The 19,568-nt window shown below is 43.4% G+C and overlaps 1 protein-coding gene across 4 annotated transcripts in view; it reads left to right on the forward strand.

Annotated features, from left to right (window-relative positions):
- Focad (focadhesin) overlaps positions 1-19,568 on the forward strand; it is a 330,597-nt gene that overhangs the window by 33,248 nt on the left and 277,781 nt on the right. For all 4 annotated transcript variants that reach the window (XR_015619711.1, XR_015619712.1, XM_087549044.1 and 1 more), the window contains 3 exon segments: positions 4,979-5,067; positions 8,015-8,089; positions 12,439-12,593. Coding sequence is in view for 2 of the 4 variants with exons in the window: in XM_087549044.1 (XP_087405170.1) it covers positions 5,011-5,067; positions 8,015-8,089; positions 12,439-12,593 (287 nt within the window). In the remaining 2 variants the exon portion in view is untranslated.

A 19,568-nucleotide genomic window follows, 5' to 3' on the forward strand; every position in this document is an offset into this window, starting at 1 on the left:
GATAGCTTTTTCTCATTTATCTTCAGATTGTATCTTTTATTTGAAGTTTGACAGAAGTATTTTCATGTGATATATGGTGTGTATTTTCTAATCCTGGAGAAGCTGAGAGGGAAGGTTGAGGGCTCTGTGTTTCATCTGTGTGCTTCTCTTTTATTCTAGGGTGCAGCCGATTGATTTATTTTCTTGGAAATACATGTACAGGGCTGAATACCTTAGCAGATAATATGATAATTGCTTATATTAAACAAATCCTTTGATTCATGGAGAGTTAAAAGACCTCATTAAAAATTCTCTTTCTGAGTTAGATTTAGATGGTCAAAAAAAAAAAGCATGACAGATTGGAGATAAATCTTTTAAAATCAGACACTCTTTGTAGTGTGTGATTTATGGATTATATTGTGACTGACTTCCTTTTAGTAAGAATGTCATGATAGGAAGCAGTATATAATTCTTTTTTCTTTAATGTATCAAATGCCCAAAGGAAGTGAATATTAAATATAAAGGACACATGCTACACAATGCTGAAGCAAACACATGCCTTCTTGTTTTGAAATTCCCTGAGAGAATCCATTTTTATATCTTGCAAAGCCAAGTGGTTGTGGTTAACCTTGAAATCTTCAGCAAATGAAAGATGTTTGCAGTTTGTAGCCTTAGCTGATCAAGTTTGATATTGAACCATAGTGCAGCTTGGATGGTGGTTCTCAGAATGCCTTGTGGCCATCTTGCTAGAAAAGACAAAGTTACCATAAATTTACAAATTTAATTACTCTCTATATAGCACCATACTGAAAAATTTCAAAGCTGAGGGATTCGACATCTATATTTTGGTAATTTTGACTAAGACTCCATTTTGTTTACAGTGACCCGCTTGCTAATGGCAGTCATTCCTTTGGGGTGGCTCAACTTCGACCCATTAGCCTAACTCATCTTCTGCTCCTGCATTTGAGTGCTTAGCCCACATTTTCTTCTTCGATTCTGTTTGTGCTGATATTTGAGAAGTCACTTGTCATGTCGATTGCCGTCTGGTTCTGTGGACACCGAATCTCTCTTCTGCTGAGCAATATTAGATCATCAGAAAATTTGCTGAGTAATACTAGGTCATCAGAAAACTGGGCCTGGACCCCATTAGTTGAAACTCTTGCTGAATTCCATGTTACTTTAGAGCTATGCTTTTGCCCAAGGTGTGTTTTTATATTACTTCTTATTAAAAGGAGTAATGTTAAAGTTCTTTGCCTGTCTTTGAGAATATTGCATGCTACTTCCTTTTGCAGCCCATACATAAAACAAAATGTGAAAAGCTTCTTTATAGATGTAAAAACCTTTGCTTTCTTTAATAAAGGAATTCCTTTTCATTCTATAGACAATAAGAGGTAGATAATTCACTTGGCATGGAGCCAAGTTTGGATCTTAATTTCAGCAGTCTGTCAAGATAATTGGTGAGTTAATTGAAACATGTTATGCACACCAGTAGTTAGCAAACTGTGGCTCTCTTAACGCCTGCCTTTTATAATAAGATGGTATCAGTGTAGCCACAACTTCTTCCTTTTTTAAGATTGATTTTATTTTTATTTATGTGTATGTGTGCCTATCTGTGTGTGGCGATGTGTGGGTGTGCAGAGACTAGAAAAAGGTGTCGGATCCCCTGGAGCTAGAATGATAGTGTTGAGTCATCCAACTTGGGTACTGGGAACTGAATTTAGGTCCTTTGTTAAAGCAGGATGCATTTCTTAATGGCTAAGCCATCCCTGCTGCCTTTGATAATTTGTTTGTTTGTTTCCTTCCTTCCCTCCTTCCCTCCCTCCTTCCTTCTTTATTTATTTATTTATTTATTTATTTTTTTCTGGAGCTGAGGACCGAACCCAGGGCCTTCCGCTTGCTAGGCAAGCGCTCTACCACTGAGCTAAATCCCCAACCCTCTTTCTTTCTTTTAAATTAGATAGTTTCTTAAATAATTGTCTATAGTTGCTTTGTATGACAATGGCATATTTGAGTAATGTCTGGCACTTTACAGAAAATGATTTCTGGTAAATGAACCTGGGCTGGTATGAGTCAGACCAAAGGCAGTAATAAAGAAGAAGCGAAATTAGTGCTAGATGTAGCCAGTTGGGAAAGGTTTCACAGATGTGCTATGAAAGGAATTTAGAAGGTCTGAAGTAGTAGGAGCACATGAAGGATAGATAGTCTGTGTGGGTGACAAGTTCAAATCAAATCCCTTAGGAGTGAGCAGCTTGTGAGCTCCTGGGATTTTGGAAAACTCACCTGGGTTGGGATTACAGCTGTGAAAATGAAGGTGAATGGATAATTTGACAGACAGCTCAGAAGCCTTTACACTTAATCTGTGAGGCAGCTGAAGACCTTAGAGTTCTCCACAGGAAAACTGAGGAGAGCCAATCAGACAGAGATGCAGGGAGCACACTCCAGCTCAGAGAGCCCCAAGACTGACCAGGGGCTGGAGAAAGCCCAGAGGGAAGAAGCAAGTCTCCTAGGAGAAGAGTAAATATGGGGCTAGGGGCTAGAAACCCAGTGCGCTGTGACTGAGTTTAGAGAGTGGTGGTGAGGCAAACTGAGAGGAGACAGGGAGGCACACTGCTTGGTTAACAGCTCTTCTGAGAGAAAGAGCAGCTTGTTTTGACAGCTGAGGTCTGCCGCCTCTGGAACTTATAGGTGGCTTTGAACTACCAGAGATCCTCCTGCCTCTGCCTTCTGAGTGTTGGGACTAAAGGCATACACTAACATCTTCAGCGCCTTCCACTTGGTAATGCAGGGTCTCCTGGTGTTCCTGCTCATTGGCCAGTGAAGCTCTAGGGTCATTATGTAGGCCCTGTCTGGCATTGAACCCGTGATGTAGACCCAGCTGGTCTCACAGGGACCTGTCTACCTCTGCCCCCAAGGGCTGGGATTAAAGGCACCCACTACCATACCCAACCTACATTTTCTTGCAAGAGTTGAAGTTCCATGTCAGTAGACACATGTTTGTAGCCTAGGCACCTAGAATACTGCATAGATATATGGTAGCACTTAAATATGTCTAAACAAGTGAATGAATCCCAAGATGTGAGTGAGGTTCACAGACCAACCCCAGTCCCATCGCCCCATCTTCCTTTTCTGGGTTCCCTAAGGATTTGCTTTAGGTATTCTGTTATGATATGTTGTGGAATTTAAAAAAAAAATCAAGAAAGTTGCAACTGACACAATTGGGAAACTGAAGAAATAGTGATTTGCTTAAGGTCATGAGTACATTTAGGTGGGGGAGGAGTTTGCAATCTTAGAGCAAATTGTGAATTGTCAGATTCAAGGGGGTAAAGTTGGACATAGGTGTTGAATCAAAGAGCTGTGCAGTACTCTCAGGGAATTTAACTTCGAAGAAGTGAAGAACGTAGTTAAAGATGCTGCAGCTTCATTATAGCGTGTGTGTGTGTGTGTGTGTGTGTGTGTGTGTGTGTGTATTTCATGATGTAACTATTACTCTGCATTACTGTAATGAAGTGTCTAAGACTAAGGGATTTAACTGTAGTTTGGATGGGCTTCTTGCTGGCAGAGTTCTGAAGCCTCTCATGAGTCATATGGCAAGGAACAAGAAACAAACAAGGAGTGTGTTTGAGTCATTTCTGAGTCGTCTCCTCCTCTTCCTCTTCCTCCTCCTCCTCCTCCTCCTCCTCCTCCTCCTCCTCCTCCTCCTCCTCCTCCTCCTCCTCCTCCTCCTCCTCTTCCTCCTCTTTTTTGCTTTGAGACAAGGTTTCTGGCTTGGAACTTGATCTGTAGACCAGTCTGGCCTCAAACTCACAGATAAGCCTGGCTCTGCCTCCTGAGTGCTGTGATTAGGTGTGCACCACCACTGTCTGCCTTTCTCCTTATAAATTTACTATTCAATGAAGCTCGGCATGCCCTATGACTTTATTAACCCTAATCACCCCTTAAAGGCCACACCTCCAAACCCCTTATTTCAGCTCACTTTTCACCCTCTGAAGAGTCCACAATTGAGGTTAAATTCTAAAGCATGAATCCTTGGGGGTACATATTTGAGCCACATTCAAAGCAGAGCATCTTGTGTGTGGACAGTTTTTACACTGTGCTATAATGAACATGAGATTTAAGCATCTGGATTTCAAGGAATATAATTCTATGGGATGAGTTCTGCATGGCTGTTGGATAAATTGGGCCCCTAAGGAAATCCTTCTATTCTGCGTGTCCTCTTCTCTGTCCCCCTCCTCTTTGTGAGAGCGGTAGGATTGGGAGTTTGGTGTAAACAAAAAACCCTGGTGCTGATTCCTTGTTTGTTCTTACAACAGACAAGTAGTTTATTTGGATGTGCAGGGTTTGAGGCCATAGCTGAACTTCCTGTAGTTCAGCTGCAGTTGGATTCTTGCTGAGATCAAAGCCGGTATCAAAAGGAGGTGTAAGTTAAACAGTCTTGTCACACTTTGACTCTCCCTTTTTAAAAAAAGCTTATTTATATTTTATCTTACATGTGTTTGGGAATGCCCAAGTGTACATGTACCATGTGCGTGCACGCAGGTGCCCCGATGCTGGGAGTTGAACCTTGGTTTTTTTTTTTTTTTTTTTTTTTTGCCTTTTTGTTTTTTTGCATGGGAAGTGCGTGCTCTGAATCACTGAGCCCTTTTTTTAGCCCTCTCTTGTAAGTTTTGATTCATGAAAGGACTAACTTTTGTTTTAAGTATGTGGCTGAGCTTTGGGATTAAAGTAATTTGTTTTTTTAAAGGTTCTGTTATATGAATTCATCTGTTTCAGGATTAGCTTGTGGGAAAACACTGAGCTGTTGGGCACTTTTAGTTTGTTTATCTATGGTATTTTTGAGTGTTGAGTGGTTAACAGCAAAGGTTATGCTAAGAAGTATCTGCAGGCTTCCTGTTTTATTTCCATTGCTATCTTTTAACTTTACTTTTATACTATTTGAGGAATAACTGGTTTGAACTCCAAGGCAATTAGAGGGTTAATAAATCTCTTGTTTTGATTACAGGAACTGTGTGTATAGCTGTGAGAGAAGCAAATATGTCAGATGATATCAAGAAAAGGTTTGATTTTCCGAATTCCCTTATCCAGTCCCAGGTGATTTTTATTTATTTTTGCTTCATGGTATCAAATGGACACTTTTGATGGACCATAAACTGAACTTTGTATTTTCACATGAAATGTTTTCTTTAACTCATGACTTATTTTAGTAAGCAACATTTATATGACTAGTAAATATACTTGAATTAGAAAAACTAATATTTAAATTGTTCAATTTCAGCCTCTATTATATATGTTTTCCCCCTAGAAATAATCTTGATTAGTAGATTTTGAATACGGTTATTCTTTTTCCCTATGTTTAATAATTGGGAACAGAGGTAGATGGTTTCTTATATATCTCCACAGAGTATGAAAGATTAATGTTTTAAACGATATATTTTACCTCTCTACAGCTATTAAGAATACTGGATTTCAGAATAATGATATTTAATAATTAAAGCATTCTGGATTAATGTAATATGTACCTGCTGAGATGGGAAATTGGGACAATTTAATTTACAGAGCTTTTCAATAATTAAGACAAGTGGTTAAACCAGTGATGGTTTCTACAGTTAGCTAAGTAGAAACATTCTAGTAAATCTTGGTACCACACAAACTTAATGTCTCTTTCTACAAGTAAAGCTGACAGCCAGCGAAAGCCAGTCTGAAGGCTTAACCCGGGGACAGCATTGAAGACACCCGCTGTGGAAATTGACTTAGCTGGGAAGTGGGGAATACTTCCGTGAGGAGTAGAGCACTCCTTATGCCAGATTCCCTTCTACCTGGCTGGGTTGAAGTCAGATCCTGCTCTGTGAAACAGAGGCCCTTCCCCTGAAGAAGAAGATGAGGAAGATACTGTTCACAGTTTCCATGTACCCGCATAACCTTCATTAGCATAAATAAAAAGGAAATGCTGACATGTATTACAGTTAAATAAAGGAAAAGTGTATATGTATTGGTTATTGTAGATCGTCTATTTCAATTTGGTTATGGACGTGAAGTAGAAGGTAGTATAATGGATCAGGTGTGTAGGTGTCTCAGGACAGTTAGGCTGGTATCTCTGATGTTTTTCAGGTAGTATAATGGATCAGGTGTGTAGGTGTCTCAGGACAGTTAGGCTGGTATCTCTGATGTTTTTCAAAGATGAATGAAACACTGCTAGGTGGGGAGACCTGTAACGTGAAGTTTATTTTCTTTTAGTCCTGTTTTAAAACTTGGGCAGTGGCTTTTTGGGTGTGTCTGTTGCATTTCATGTTGGTTCTTAGGTTCTTATAAGTGTGCCCCATTCTTATTAGTCATACACAGCTGTTCTTTCTTAACCACTGTGTTGAGATAGTCCCACATCCCATTGATTGACGCTCAGCCCTTTTGCATTTTGGAAATTAGACGGTGTCCAGCAGCTGGTGACAGCAGCTGAGCTACAGTGGGTGCACATTTGTGAACCTGTCCATTATCTTCTAAGTGACTCTAGAAGAGTTCTCTGGTCAATCTAAATCAAAAATTCAAATTGCAGGTAGGTAGCACTGCTTATCGTAGATTAATTGGCAGCCCCTTTTATTCTTTGGTAATGAGTAATGTTGCATCCTTTCAGCTGATGGCCAGATACTCAATGACACATACAGTATAGTTTAGGAAATAGAAACTCAGGCTTCTCATTGGTCCTCAGCTTTCTTATCCTTTTGCTAGGAGATAAGAGACAGCAAATTGAATTACAGTTTGCCTTTATGTGAGTGATTTATTTCTCAGAATTCAAGCCTTGAGGTCTTAAATCATTTGATCATCAGAACATTTGAAATCCACATGCACATGTGCACAAAGGGGGCGGGTGCTATGTAGTTCTTTGAGCTTTTCTAGAGACTTTCCAAAACTGACAGCTGTTTTCAGCACTACTGTAAGTAGTCCCAAGTGTACAGTTGTAGTAGTGGAAATTTCCCTAGCTGCGTACAAAATAGTTACCATTGTTGCCAGCCAATTTCCGTCAGTCAGCAGTGCTGGTTAGGCCTGGAGAACAGGGCCCGGCACTGCGACAGAGGAATTTACATAGTTGTGTAATCAACTCTCCTAGAGTCTGATTTTCATTTTATGCTCTTTGACTGAAGCAGGATGTGGGAAATTTTTAGAGATTTGTGTGACTGAAAAGTTAAGACCCGGGGCTGGGGATTTAGCTCAGTGGTAGAGCGCTTACCTAGGAAGCGCAAGGCCCTGGGTTCGGTCCCCAGCTCCGAAAAAAAGAACCAAAAAAAAAAAAAGAAAAGTTAAGACCCAAAACCTGTGAAAAAGGGATAAATTAACATAGTGGTAAAAGCACTTTGCACTAAGCCTGAGAATGACCTGAGTTTGAATCTCTGGGCCCGCAGGGTGGAAGGAGAGAATTGAGTCCTCCATGTTGTCTTCTGCCCTCCTCATGTGGGCTGCGGCACATGCACACATATACATACATACACATATACACGCACATGTACACATATGCAAATGAATGTAAAAACATTAGAAAATAATGAAAATAGTAGGGTCTAGAGGAGGGAGGACAGGGTGGAGGAAGGAAGAGATACTTTTCAGATCTGTACTGGCTGTGTCCATAAAATGAGGGTGAGTGTTTTTACTAAGTACACCATGAAACATGACAGGGTGGAGTTAGATACAAAGGAGGTTTTAAAGATTGTCTTGTGTTTTAATGGATTATGTAATTCCCAATTATCTTTAATATTAGGTGATCAGAATTTGAACTGAAGGTTGATGATGTTAGCATCTATAAAGTATGGTTTGTTTATGGCTGATCTGGGATAAATTGCCTACCTTGAGGATTGGCCCGAGGATGTGGTTACATGTGTTTAGTGCCTCGGTCAGTGCTTTCTGCATTGCACACAGCAAAGGGACCTTTGTTTTAGTGGATGACAACCTGGCTCGCTCCTGCATGAGAACGAGTGGGATGTTGGTTCATTTTCAGTGCACTCTTTGGAAAGAACTTCTCTGAATCTCTTCATTAATTTTGTCTGTTTCTTAGGCTGTAGGTCATCTTATTGCTGCTGTCTTAAAAGAACATGGCGCTTCAGAAAAGATACACCAGTCCACAAACCAGGTCTGTGTCTAACTTTGTCTTGTGTGTGTGTGTGTGTGTGTGTGTGTGTGTGTGTGTGTGTGTACAGCTGTGTCAAACAGAAACAAGCCAGGATCATCTAGAGAGTAGGGAGCCTCAACTGAGAAAATGCACCGTTAGAGTTGCCTGTGGACAACTCTCTGGGACATTTCCTGACTCATAGTTGATGTGGAGAGCTTAGCTTGCTGTGGGAGTGCCACTTCTGAGGAGGTGGTCCCGGGTTGTAAAAGAAAGCAGACTGAGCCAGCTAGGAGAGGAAAGCAGTCGTCACTGCCCCTTCATGGAGTCTGCGTCACTTCCTGTTTGTACTCTGATTTCTCTTGATGGACCATTCGTGACTAACTCTAGGAGGAGCCATGTAAGAGGTGGAGGGTGTCCAATCGCTATCAGTGGAAGCCGAGGGAGGGCATGAGGGGGCATGCTGAGAAGGTGACAGAGTCCCCTCTGAGGGAATGTTTTTAGCAAGAGAGACAGTGGACACAGTGGTGGGCTGCATTTGGGTGTTAGAGATTTCTCACGCCTCATCTCAGCCCGAGTGTGAGTTCTAAGTTGGAAAGGCTCTGTGTTGATTGACAGTTGGCAGAAAGCTTCCCTTCCCCACACAGAGCAGGTACGTACCCAGATTCAAAGCAGTGCCTCGGAGCTGAAACAAACCAGTTGGGGTTTGACCAGTTGGCACTGTATATTTTGACTTGTTAGAGAGGAAATTGCTAAGCAAAGGTGCCTGTGTGTAAACTGCAGAAATAAGTTTCTCTCCCTCAACAAAAACAAATCAATTTCCTTTTCCTTACCTTCTCTTTCTTACAGATGAGTACATATGTGTGTATTTGTGCATGCAGATGTGGCTCGGTGTGCTTTGGTGTGTGAGAGGGGACAGATTGTGACAGTCTTGTTTTCTTCTTTCACCGTGTAAATCTTAGGATTTGAACTCGGTTTGTCAGGTTAGACAGCAGGCACCTTTGTTGACTGAGCCATATTGATGCACCTCACATTCTTTCTGATCAGCCACTCTCCGGTCATCTATCTTTACAGTACCTGTTGATATGTGGAAGTAAGTGTAGGGTGTGCTTCACTACTTGGCATTCATCTCGTGTTGGTAATAGTCATGTAAATCAGGTTTCCTGGGAAGCCCGATCCCAATCCTGCCTGTAATCACATTATGTACTCTGAGAAGACCTAGTGATCTTACTTAAATTGCTGGGGTTTATTGAATGATAAATCCGTTTAACTAAATGCTTCCTCTTCCACTAATAAATGAATGCCTCCTCCACCAGGGCAGGACAGTCTTAGGTGAGTCTATTCATCCATTTATCTTATTTTTCTGGATGATAGTGGAATGATGGCATTTAGGACCCTGGGCTATTGTGAAGACAGAAAAGAGGAAACAATATAAATATTTCTTTTCTACAGTACTGACTTTTAACTCTGTTGTCCTTTAACAGCTGGTCTTAAGACTGCAGAGGTTTTCAGCAGCTACAGGGAGTAAAGCACAGGGCTGTTCACTTCAGTGGGGGCTGGAGACCCTGAGTTTCCCTTGAATTGTAGAGTTCTTTCTTCTTTTTAATTTAGTGTGGCAGTGTGTGGTGTGTGGCAGTAGCGGTGGCGGTGGCAGTGGTGGTGGTGGCAGCTGTGGTTGTGTTTATGTGTGGCATGATGTGATATTGTGTGGTGTGTAGTATGTGGTATGTATGTTTATGTGTAGTGTGATGTGTAGTTTGTATGTGTATGGTGTGTGGTGCAGTGTGTATGTTTGATGTGTGTGTGTATGATGTAATATGATGTGGTATATATGTGCTTAGTGTGTGATATGGCATATATGTATGGTGTGTGATCTGGTGTGATGTGTGTGTGGGCTGTGTTTATATGTGGTCTGTGGTGTGGTATGTATATATGGTATATGATGTATTATGAGAAGTGTGATGTACGTGTATGGTGTGTGCTATGGTAAGTATATCTGTGGTGTGTATGTATGTGTGTGGTATATGTGATGTATAATGTGGTATGTGATGTGGCGTGGTACACGTGTGTATGGTGTGTGGTATGTATATGTGTGTGACATGTGTGTATGTGGTATATGGTTTTGTGGTGTGTTTGTATTTGGTGTGTGATATGGTATGCAATGTGGTGTGGTATGCGTGTATGGGGTGTGGTATGCATATGTGTGTATGGTGTATGGTTTGTATGGTATATGGTGTATGTGGTGTACTATGTGGTATGCAGCGTGGTGTGGTATGTGTGTGCATGGTTGGTATATGGAATTGTGTGTGTGTGTGTGGTTTATGGTATGTATGTGGTGTGTGTGGTATAGGTATATGATATATGTAAGTGGTATGGTATGTATGTGTGTGTGTGTGTGTGTGTGTGTGATGTGGTTGGGGTGTGTTGTATGTGGTACATAGTGTGTATGTAGTGTGGTTGGTGTGGTTTGTGTGTGGGAGTATGGTGTGTGTGATGTGGTGTTGTGTGCATATGTATGTGTGTGTATGGGTATATGTGTTGTATGCACAATGTATGTGTGTGGTATGTGTGTGTGTGTGGTGTGGGGTATATGTGTGTTGTCTGTACAAGCGTGTGTACTGGTGTGCCCACCTTGCATGTAAGTGTGAAGGTTATAGGAGGAAGTCGGCCGTCCTATCCTATGTTCTGTCACTCTCAGCCTTCCTCCCTCGAGGCAGGATCTCTCAGTGAGCCTGGAGCTTTGGTTTCAGTTTGATTAGAGGCTGGTCAGCAGCAGTGTGCCTGTCTCCTGCTGTGCTGAGGTTACAGTCACTCATGCTTCTGATACAAGTCTTCTTGCCCACTGAACCGTCTCCACAGCCCTGAATCATATCACTATTAAACTGCATCAAAATAAAGAACCCAGCTTCATTATGATTTCATCACCATTGATTTTGTTGTTATTTGAATCGTGTGTAAGTATGTGCACGTTCTGGTTAAGCTAGTTATAGATACCTAGTGGTGCTTTCTGGCAATCGAACTTGAGCCCTCTGGAGGAGCAAGAGTACATGCCCTTAGCCACTGGTCCATCTCCTCCTTGTTATTATTTCAAGTAACAGGATTGTTTGCAGTTTAGGCTAACCTTGAGTTTGCTATGTAGCCAAGGACTCTTGTACCCTTACCTCATCCTTCCTAGGGTTCTATGCTTTTGTTACCATGACTAGGAGTTAGAGAAAGGATTGAAAGAGCTGAAGGGGTTTGCAACCCCATAAGAACAACAATACCAACCAACCAGAGCTCCCAGGAACTAAACCACCATCCAAAGAGTACACATGGACAGTCCCATGGCTCCAGCTGCATGTGTAGCAGAGGGTGGCCTTGTTGGGCACCAATGGGAGAAGAAACCCTTGGTCCTGCCAAGGCTGGACCTCCAGTATAGGGGAATGTCAGGGTGGGGAGACAGGAAGGGGGGTGGTTGTGGAAGGGGAACACCCTTATAGAAGAAGGGGAGGGGGATAGGATAGGGGCCTTATTTACAGGAAACTGGGAAAGGGAATAACATTTGAAATGTAAATTAAGAAAATCAATAAAAAACAAAACAAAACAAAAAAGGATGTAAACCTCCATAGATTTAACCCAAAATACATTTAAATATGTTTTTATTATTTATTAGTGGATCTTTCTGAGGGGGCTATGCGTTCTGAGACAGTTATAAAGCTAAGCAGTTTTGTTTTCAAAATCTGAATTGCCCTTGACTTGCGTTCCCATCCGGTATGTTTTTATTAATAGATGTAGATTCTTAGAGTGAGGGAAAATGGCATTTTTCTTGGCAAAACAATTCATTTTGGATACGTTGCTAGGCATATCAATGGACAGTTGCTAGTCCTCTGTCCTGCATGGCTCCAACTGTCATGGCCCACATTTGAGTTGAGAGGTTTCAGCACAAGTGTGGTTGGAGCTGAGGTGCAAAGGTAGAAGAAGAGCGGGAACACTTTGGAAATGCCATTGCCATAGACGCTTCAGGCATAGACAGTATTTGGAGTTGAGCGTAGTGAACTGATAGACCAGCAGAAACCGTTGGGGGCCAGTCAAATCTTGTAGCTTAACAGATCATGGAGCCAAGTCCTCACTGTGCTGTCATGCTTGGATTCGGCTTGTACTTCTGCCTACAGCCAGCCTTATTGTACAGGCAGACACCAGGGAGAGACTCTACATCCAAACAAATCTATCCCCTGTCTTGGATTTTAGTTCCCTGTAGGAGCAAAGTGACAACGGCATCCTCCTTGGTGCAAAAGCTAGCCCACTGTGAGCCAATTACATGTTGATGAATGGTCGTGCTTGCGTGCATGCTTCTCCTCATCCTAAGTGTGTCTTAATCACTGGTTTGCTTTCAGACCGCTGCCTTGAACTTGCTGTGGGAGAAGAGCTGCAGTGACAATGTGGTGGTCCGAACAGCCTGCAGCGAGGGACTGGTGGCACTTGTTGCTCAGGGTCACGCAGAGTTCAGCTATGTTCTCAATGGGATACTCAACCTGATTCCTTCTGCCAGGTACACTTGCTGCTGTGTTTTGGTTAAAGGTTTAAGGTTTTAGAAACAGAGCTAACTTATTCCTTGCTAAGGATCACAAATTTGGGCTGCAGTAACGAATTGAATTATTTTAAGAAGGAGACTTGGCATAAGCATTTCTACTCACACAGTGACATGGTTCTTACCTCGTATTGGCTATCTGCAGTCAGCCCTTGACACCAGTGATGTGTATTAGAAAATTATAGCACGAGTTTTTCATAAATATCAGTGACATAGGAATGCATCTTCTGAGTATTCCCGGAGAGCAAGTTCTTTGAAGTTGTTTTGTATCGCCATATTTAGTCCATTCACAGACAGAGGGAGATAGAATGGTGGAGGAGGACGTAGGTCAGCTCCTTTTTAAGATAGTCATACAGTCATGTTTGAAGCAGGGGTGCCTGTAACGTCCTCCCTGAACGATGAGAGTTGGGTGAGGCTCTGTGGTGCAATGCCTGCCTCTAGGGTATGTGAGGCTCTGATGCAGTGCCTGCCTCTAGGATATGTGAGGCTCTGATGCAGTGCCTGCCTCTAGGGTATGTGAGGCTCTGATGCAGTGCCTGCCTCTAGGATATGTGAGGCTCTGATGCAGTGCCTGCCTCTAGGATATGTGAGGCTCTGTGGTGCAGTGCCTGCCTCTAGGGTATGTGAGGCTCTGTGGTGCAGTGCCTGCCTCTAGGATATGTGAGGCTCTGATGCAGTGCCTGCCTCTAGGATATGTGAGGCTCTGATGCAGTGCCTGCCTCTAGGATATGTGAGGCTCTGATGCAGTGCCTGCCTCTAGGATATGTGAGGCTCTGATGCAGTGCCTGCCTCTAGGATATGTGAGGCTCTGTGGTGCAGTGCCTGCCTCTAGGGTATGTGAGGCTCTGATGCAGTGCCTGCCTCTAGGATATGTGAGGCTCTGATGCAGTGCCTGCCTCTAGGATATGTGAGGCTCTGATGCAGTGCCTGCCTCTAGGATATGTGAGGCTCTGATGCAGTGCCTGCCTCTAGGATATGTGAGGCTCTGTGGTGCAGTGCCTGCCTCTAGGGTATGTGAGGCTCTGATGCAGTGCCTGCCTCTAGGGTATGTGAGGCTCTGATGCAGTGCCTGCCTCTAGGGTATGTGAGGCTCTGATGCAGTGCCTGGCTCTAGGATATGTGAGGCTCTGATGCAGTGCCTGGCTCTAGGATATGTGAGGCTCTGATGCAGTGCCTGCCTCTAGGGTATGTGAGGCTCTGATGCAGTGCCTGCCTCTAGGGTATGTGAGGCTCTGATGCAGTGCCTGCCTCTAGGGTATGTGAGGCTCTGATGCAGTGCCTGCCTCTAGGGTATGTGAGGCTCTGATGCAGTGCCTGCCTCTAGGATATGTGAGGCTCTGATGCAGTGCCTGCCTCTAGGATATGTGAGGTTTTGATGCAGTGCCTGCCTCTAGGGTATGTGAGGCTTTGATGCAGTGCCTGCCTCTAGGGTATGTGAGGCTCTGATGCAGTGCCTGCCTCTAGGGTATGTGAGGCTCTGATGCAGTGCCTGACTCTAGGATATGTGAGGTTTTGATGCAGTGCCTGCCTCTAGGGTATGTGAGGCTCTGATGCAGTGCCTGCCTCTAGGGTATGTGAGGCTCTGATGCAGTGCCTGCCTCTAGGGTATGTGAGGCTCTGATGCAGTGCCTGCCTCTGGGATATGTGAGGCTCTGATGCAGTGCCTGGCTCTAGGATATGTGAGGCTCTGATGCAGTGCCTGCCTCTAGGGTATGTGAGGCTCTGATGCAGTGCCTGCCTCTAGGGTATGTGAGGCTCTGATGCAGTGCCTGCCTCTAGGGTATGTGAGGCTCTGATGCAGTGCCTGCCTCTAGGGTATGTGAGGCTCTGATGCAGTGCCTGCCTCTAGGATATGTGAGGCTCTGATGCAGTGCCTGCCTCTAGGATATGTGAGGTTTTGATGCAGTGCCTGCCTCTAGGGTATGTGAGGCTTTGATGCAGTGCCTGCCTCTAGGGTATGTGAGGCTCTGATGCAGTGCCTGCCTCTAGGATATGTGAGGCTCTGATGCAGTGCCTGACTCTAGGATATGTGAGGTTTTGATGCAGTGCCTGCCTCTAGGGTATGTGAGGCTTTGATGCAGTGCCTGCCTCTAGGGTATGTGAGGCTCTGATGCAGTGCCTGCCTCTAGGATATGTGAGGTTCTGATGCAGTGCCTGCCTCTAGGGTATGTGAGGCTCTGATGCAGTGCCTGCCTCTAGGATATGTGAGGCTCTGTGGTGCACTGCTTATCTAGGGTGGCTGAGGCTCTGTGTTCTTGCACTAGCTCTACCAGGAAAAGAAATCAGAAAAACTCAAAAGTATCAGATTGCCAACTTCCTGGAAAGGAGTTGCTGCTCTTTGCTTGGAGAAAAGGTTTTTGGAAAAGTGTGTTGTTAACATTTAATGCACCTTCCTTTGTGGCTTCAAGCCACTCGGTTACAGGCAACCTGACATACTTGTCTTTCCCTTTGCTCTTCTACTGAAGAATTTGGCCTTCATGATGACAAGGGATCCTTCCATTCTCCAGAACTTCATAGTAACTCAGTTGTACCACATCAATGATGGGGCAGCTTTGAGTCTTTTGGGGGAAACATTTACCCCAGACTGTTCATGGACCAATACCCACAATTTATCAAGGTGGACAGTAGGCCGGAAGCTCGCTCTGCTTCAGTTTTAAGTGGTAATGCTTCATACCAACTTCCCAAAGTGACCTGGATGACGGTGCAGCTGTGGCTATGGCTCATGTGGCCCTGGAGCTTCCCAGTCCTCCTCGCTCATTCTCAGGTGCTCTTCTCACGTCGATTGCCAGGGCATAATGCGGAGTGCTTAATCTCTATGTCTCCAGAGTAGCTGTGACTTCATTGTGTAGAGACCATTCTGGTTTGGAGCAGTCAGTCTTCATTACCTCTGTTCTTTTAACTTTTTTTTTTTTTTTAATAAAACCTCTTCTCTCTGGTCACCTCTTTGTACACTATTTGATTATTGGCTTTCTTTTATATCGTTCTATCCATAACCCTAAACGCTGTAACATGTACATGTTCTCAAACTAGTGCTGGCCTCCCATTTACGCTGTGTTTCTTCTCATGACCCCTCTACATGGATTTAATGCATTTGTTGACCTCTACCTGAGGCAAGTGCTCCTGCTCCTCCTCTTCTGCTGTCACTGTTATTGTCACTTTCTGCTGTCACTGTCATTGCCCTTCAAGAGTCAGTCTGAATACTTGCGCCTTTTTAGCTCCGTGGCTTGTTCTTTCAGACTATTCTGGCCTGTGTTTTCATAACTGATGCAATCTTTGAATTTAGTAGGTGACCAAATGGTTCTGAAAACGTAAGGATTTTGTCATCACTAAAATCTATTCATTTTCTTCTATTTCTATACACATGTGCACCGAGAGAGAGATAGAGAATATTAGTGATTTTGGAAATTGCTTATTAAAAAGTCATTTTAGGATCCATTAAAAAGTCCCTCTGAGAGGACTTTTGACAGTAAAGATTTTTCATATCTTCCTTACTTATTAGTTGGCTTTAAGTAAGCTATGCAGATTTTCATCTTACTTGCTTCATTTATCAGGAACCAATAATGGCGTCCATCCCCCATAGCTCTGAGATGCTGTGAATCCGTAAGTGTAGAGTCTCCTTGCACTGTACGTTACATGGCTTGGGCCGATGGGCTCAGTGGGTGACGGTAACCGTGAGGACTGGTGGTGGGAGGAGAGAACCACCTCCTACAGTTGTCCTCTTGCACGCTGCGGCAGACGTACACATACACGCAGACGCTGGAGTTGTATTCCTTACACTAGGGTATCAGCAACCGAGAGGACCAGGACAATGCCTTTGTGTAATTACACAGCCCTCAGGGCTGGAGAGAGAGAGGCTCAGTGATTGTGCATGCTTGCTCTTTTTACAGAGGACCTGGGTTGGATTCCAGGTACCTATATGGTGGCCCACAGTCATCTGTAGGTACACATGTGGTACCTATACATACATACAGACAAAACACTCATGCACATAAAATAAGATCTAAATAAAAGAACAGAGCGGTTAGGCCAGGTTCGCATATTCACCTTTAATTCAAAAGGATTAGTTTATGAAATTATGCTGCCATGGGATATTAATCACACATTAATATAAATCCTCCATCACTATTATAAACCATAAAGTATAAGCATATAATACTGAGTAAGCCTGCCATCTGTTTATAATTGCCAATAACAGTATTCTTTCTTTTTTTAAATTGGATATTTTATTTATTTACATTTCTTTTTTTTTTTAAAGATTTATTCATTTATTATATATAAGTACACTGTAGCTGTCTTCAGATACACCAGAAGAGGGCATCAGATTTCTTTACAGATGGTTGTGAGCCACCATATAGTTGCTGGGAATTGAACTCAGGACCTCTAGAAGAGTAGTCGGGTGCTCTTAACCGCTGAGCCATCTCTCCAGCCCCTACATTTCAAATGCTATCCCCTTTCCTGGTTTCCCTTCCACAACCCCCCCTCCCATCCCCCTGCTTCTATGAGGGTGCTCCCCTACCCTCCCACCAACTCCCAACTCACTGCCTTGGCATTCCCCTATCCTGGGGCATTGAGCCTTCACAGAACCAAGGGCCTCCTCTCCCAATGATGCCAGATAAGGTCATCCTCTGGTGCATATGTAGCCGGAGCCATGCAAACTCCTTAAGCTCCTTCAGTCCTTTCCCTAACTCCTCTACTGTGGTCTGTGGTGCTCAGTCCAATGGTTTGCTGCTAGCGTTCACCTCTGTATTTGTCAGGCTCTGGCAGAAGCTCTCAAGAGACAGCTATATCAGGCTCCTGTCAGCAAGTACTTCTTGGCATCAGCAATAGTGTCTGCGTTTGGTGTCTGTATATGGGATGGATCCCTAGGTGGGACAGTCTCTGGATGGCCTTTCCTTTAGTCTCTGCTCCACTCTTTGTCCCTGTATTTCCTTTAAACAGGAGCAATTCTGGATTAAAAATTTGAAGATGAGTGGGTGGTTCCATCCCCCAATCGGGGACTTTGCCTAAGCTCTGGCTATGGTCTCTACATGTTCATCCTCCCCCCCCCCCTTTTTTTTTTAAAAAGATTTATTTATTTAATGTATTTGAGTACACTGTAGCTGTCTTCAGACACACCAGAAGAGGGCATCAGATCTCATTATAGATGGTTGTGAGCCACCATGTGGTTGCTAGGATTTGAACTCAGGACCTCTGGAAGAACAGTTAGTGCTCCTAACCACTGAGCCATCTCTCCAGCCCCCATCCTCCCCTTTGTTGCTTGGGCATTTCAGCCAATCTCATCCCCATTGGGTCCTGGCAGCCTCTTCCTTTCCTGGCATCTGGGGCTTTCTGGTGGCTGCCCCAGTTCCCATTCCCCATTGCTACACACCTCTATTTTCCTGACCCTCTGTATATCATCCCTGTTTCCTGTCATACCTGATCCTGCCCCCCTTTTCCCCTCCCCCTCCTGTCTTCCTCCTAAGTCCCTCCAACCCTCTACCTCCTGTGAGTATTTTGTCCCCCCTTCTAAGAAGGACTGAAGTATTTATACTTTGGTCTTCCTTTTTGAGCTTCATATGGTCTGTGAGTTGTATCATGGTTATTGCTTTATATCCACTTATCAGTGAGTGCATACCATGTGTGTTCTTTTGTGCCTGGGTTACCTCACTTGGGTACCTCACTATATTTTCTAGTTCCATCCATTTGCCTGCGAATTTTATAAAGTCATTGTTTTTAATAGCTGAGTAGTACTCCATTGTGTAGATGTACCACATTTTCTGTATCCATTCCTCTGTTGAAGGATGTCTGGGTTCTTTCCAGCTTCTGGCTATTATAAATAAGGCTGCTATGGACAGAGTGGAGCACGTGTCTTTTTTGTATGTTGGGGCATCTTTTGGGTGTATGCCCAGGAGTGGTATAGCTGGGTCCACAGGTAGTGCAATGTCCAATTTTCTGAGGAACCTCCAGACTGATTTCCAGAGTGGTTGTACCAGTTTGCAATCCCACCAACAATGGAGGAGTGTTCCTCTTTCTCCACATCCTCGCCAGCATTTGCTGTCACCTGAGTTGTTGATCTTAGCCATTCTCACTGGTGTGAGGTGAAATCTCAGGGTTGTTTTGATTTGCATTTCCCTTATGACTAAGGATGCTGAACATTTCTTTAGGTGCTTCTTAGCTATTTGATATTCCTCAGCAGAGAATTCTTTGTTTAGTTCTGTGCCCCACTTTAAAATAGTGTTATTTGCTTCTCTGGAGTCTAACTTTTTGAGTTCTTTGTATATTTTGGATATTAGCCCTTTATGGGATGTAGGGTTGGTAAAGATTTTTCCTAATCTGTTGGTTGCTGATTTGTCCTAACAACAGTGTCCTTTGCTTTACAGAAACTTTACAATTTTATGAAGTCCCATTTGTTGATTATTGATCTTAGAACATAAGTCATTGGTGTTCTCTTCAGGAAATTTCCCCCTGTGCCCATGTGTTTGAGGATCTTCCCCACTTTCTGTTCTATTAGATTCAGTGTATCTGGTTTAATGTGAAGGTCCTTGCTCCACTTGGTCTTGAGCTTTGTACATGGAGATGAGAATGGACCAATATGCATTCTTCTACATGCTGATCTACAGTTGAACCATGGTAGAATTCATATAGTAAAAATGGCCATGTTGCTGAAAGCAATCTACAGATTCAATGCAATCCCCATCAAAACTCCAACTCAATTTCTCATAGAGTTAGAAAGAGCAATTTGCAAATTCATTTGGCATTTTTTTCTTTTCTGAGAAGTTTATGTCTGAACTATTAACTGTGGGGAAATGTAGCTGAAGTCGATCCTGAAGCTAACCAGTTTGCTTTGTGAATGTCAGTGTGAGTGTGTGTGTAGGTACCTGTTCATTAGGTCACATGGAAGGAGAGGACAGCCTCAGGCATTGTTTCTTAGTGAGGTCTGTCATTTCTGCTTTGAAT

The sequence above is a fragment of the Rattus norvegicus genome, chromosome 5 (genome assembly GCF_021556685.1).
Source record: "Rattus norvegicus strain SHRSP/BbbUtx chromosome 5, alternate assembly SHRSP_T2T, whole genome shotgun sequence".
Lineage (NCBI taxonomy): Eukaryota > Metazoa > Chordata > Mammalia > Rodentia > Muridae > Rattus > Rattus norvegicus.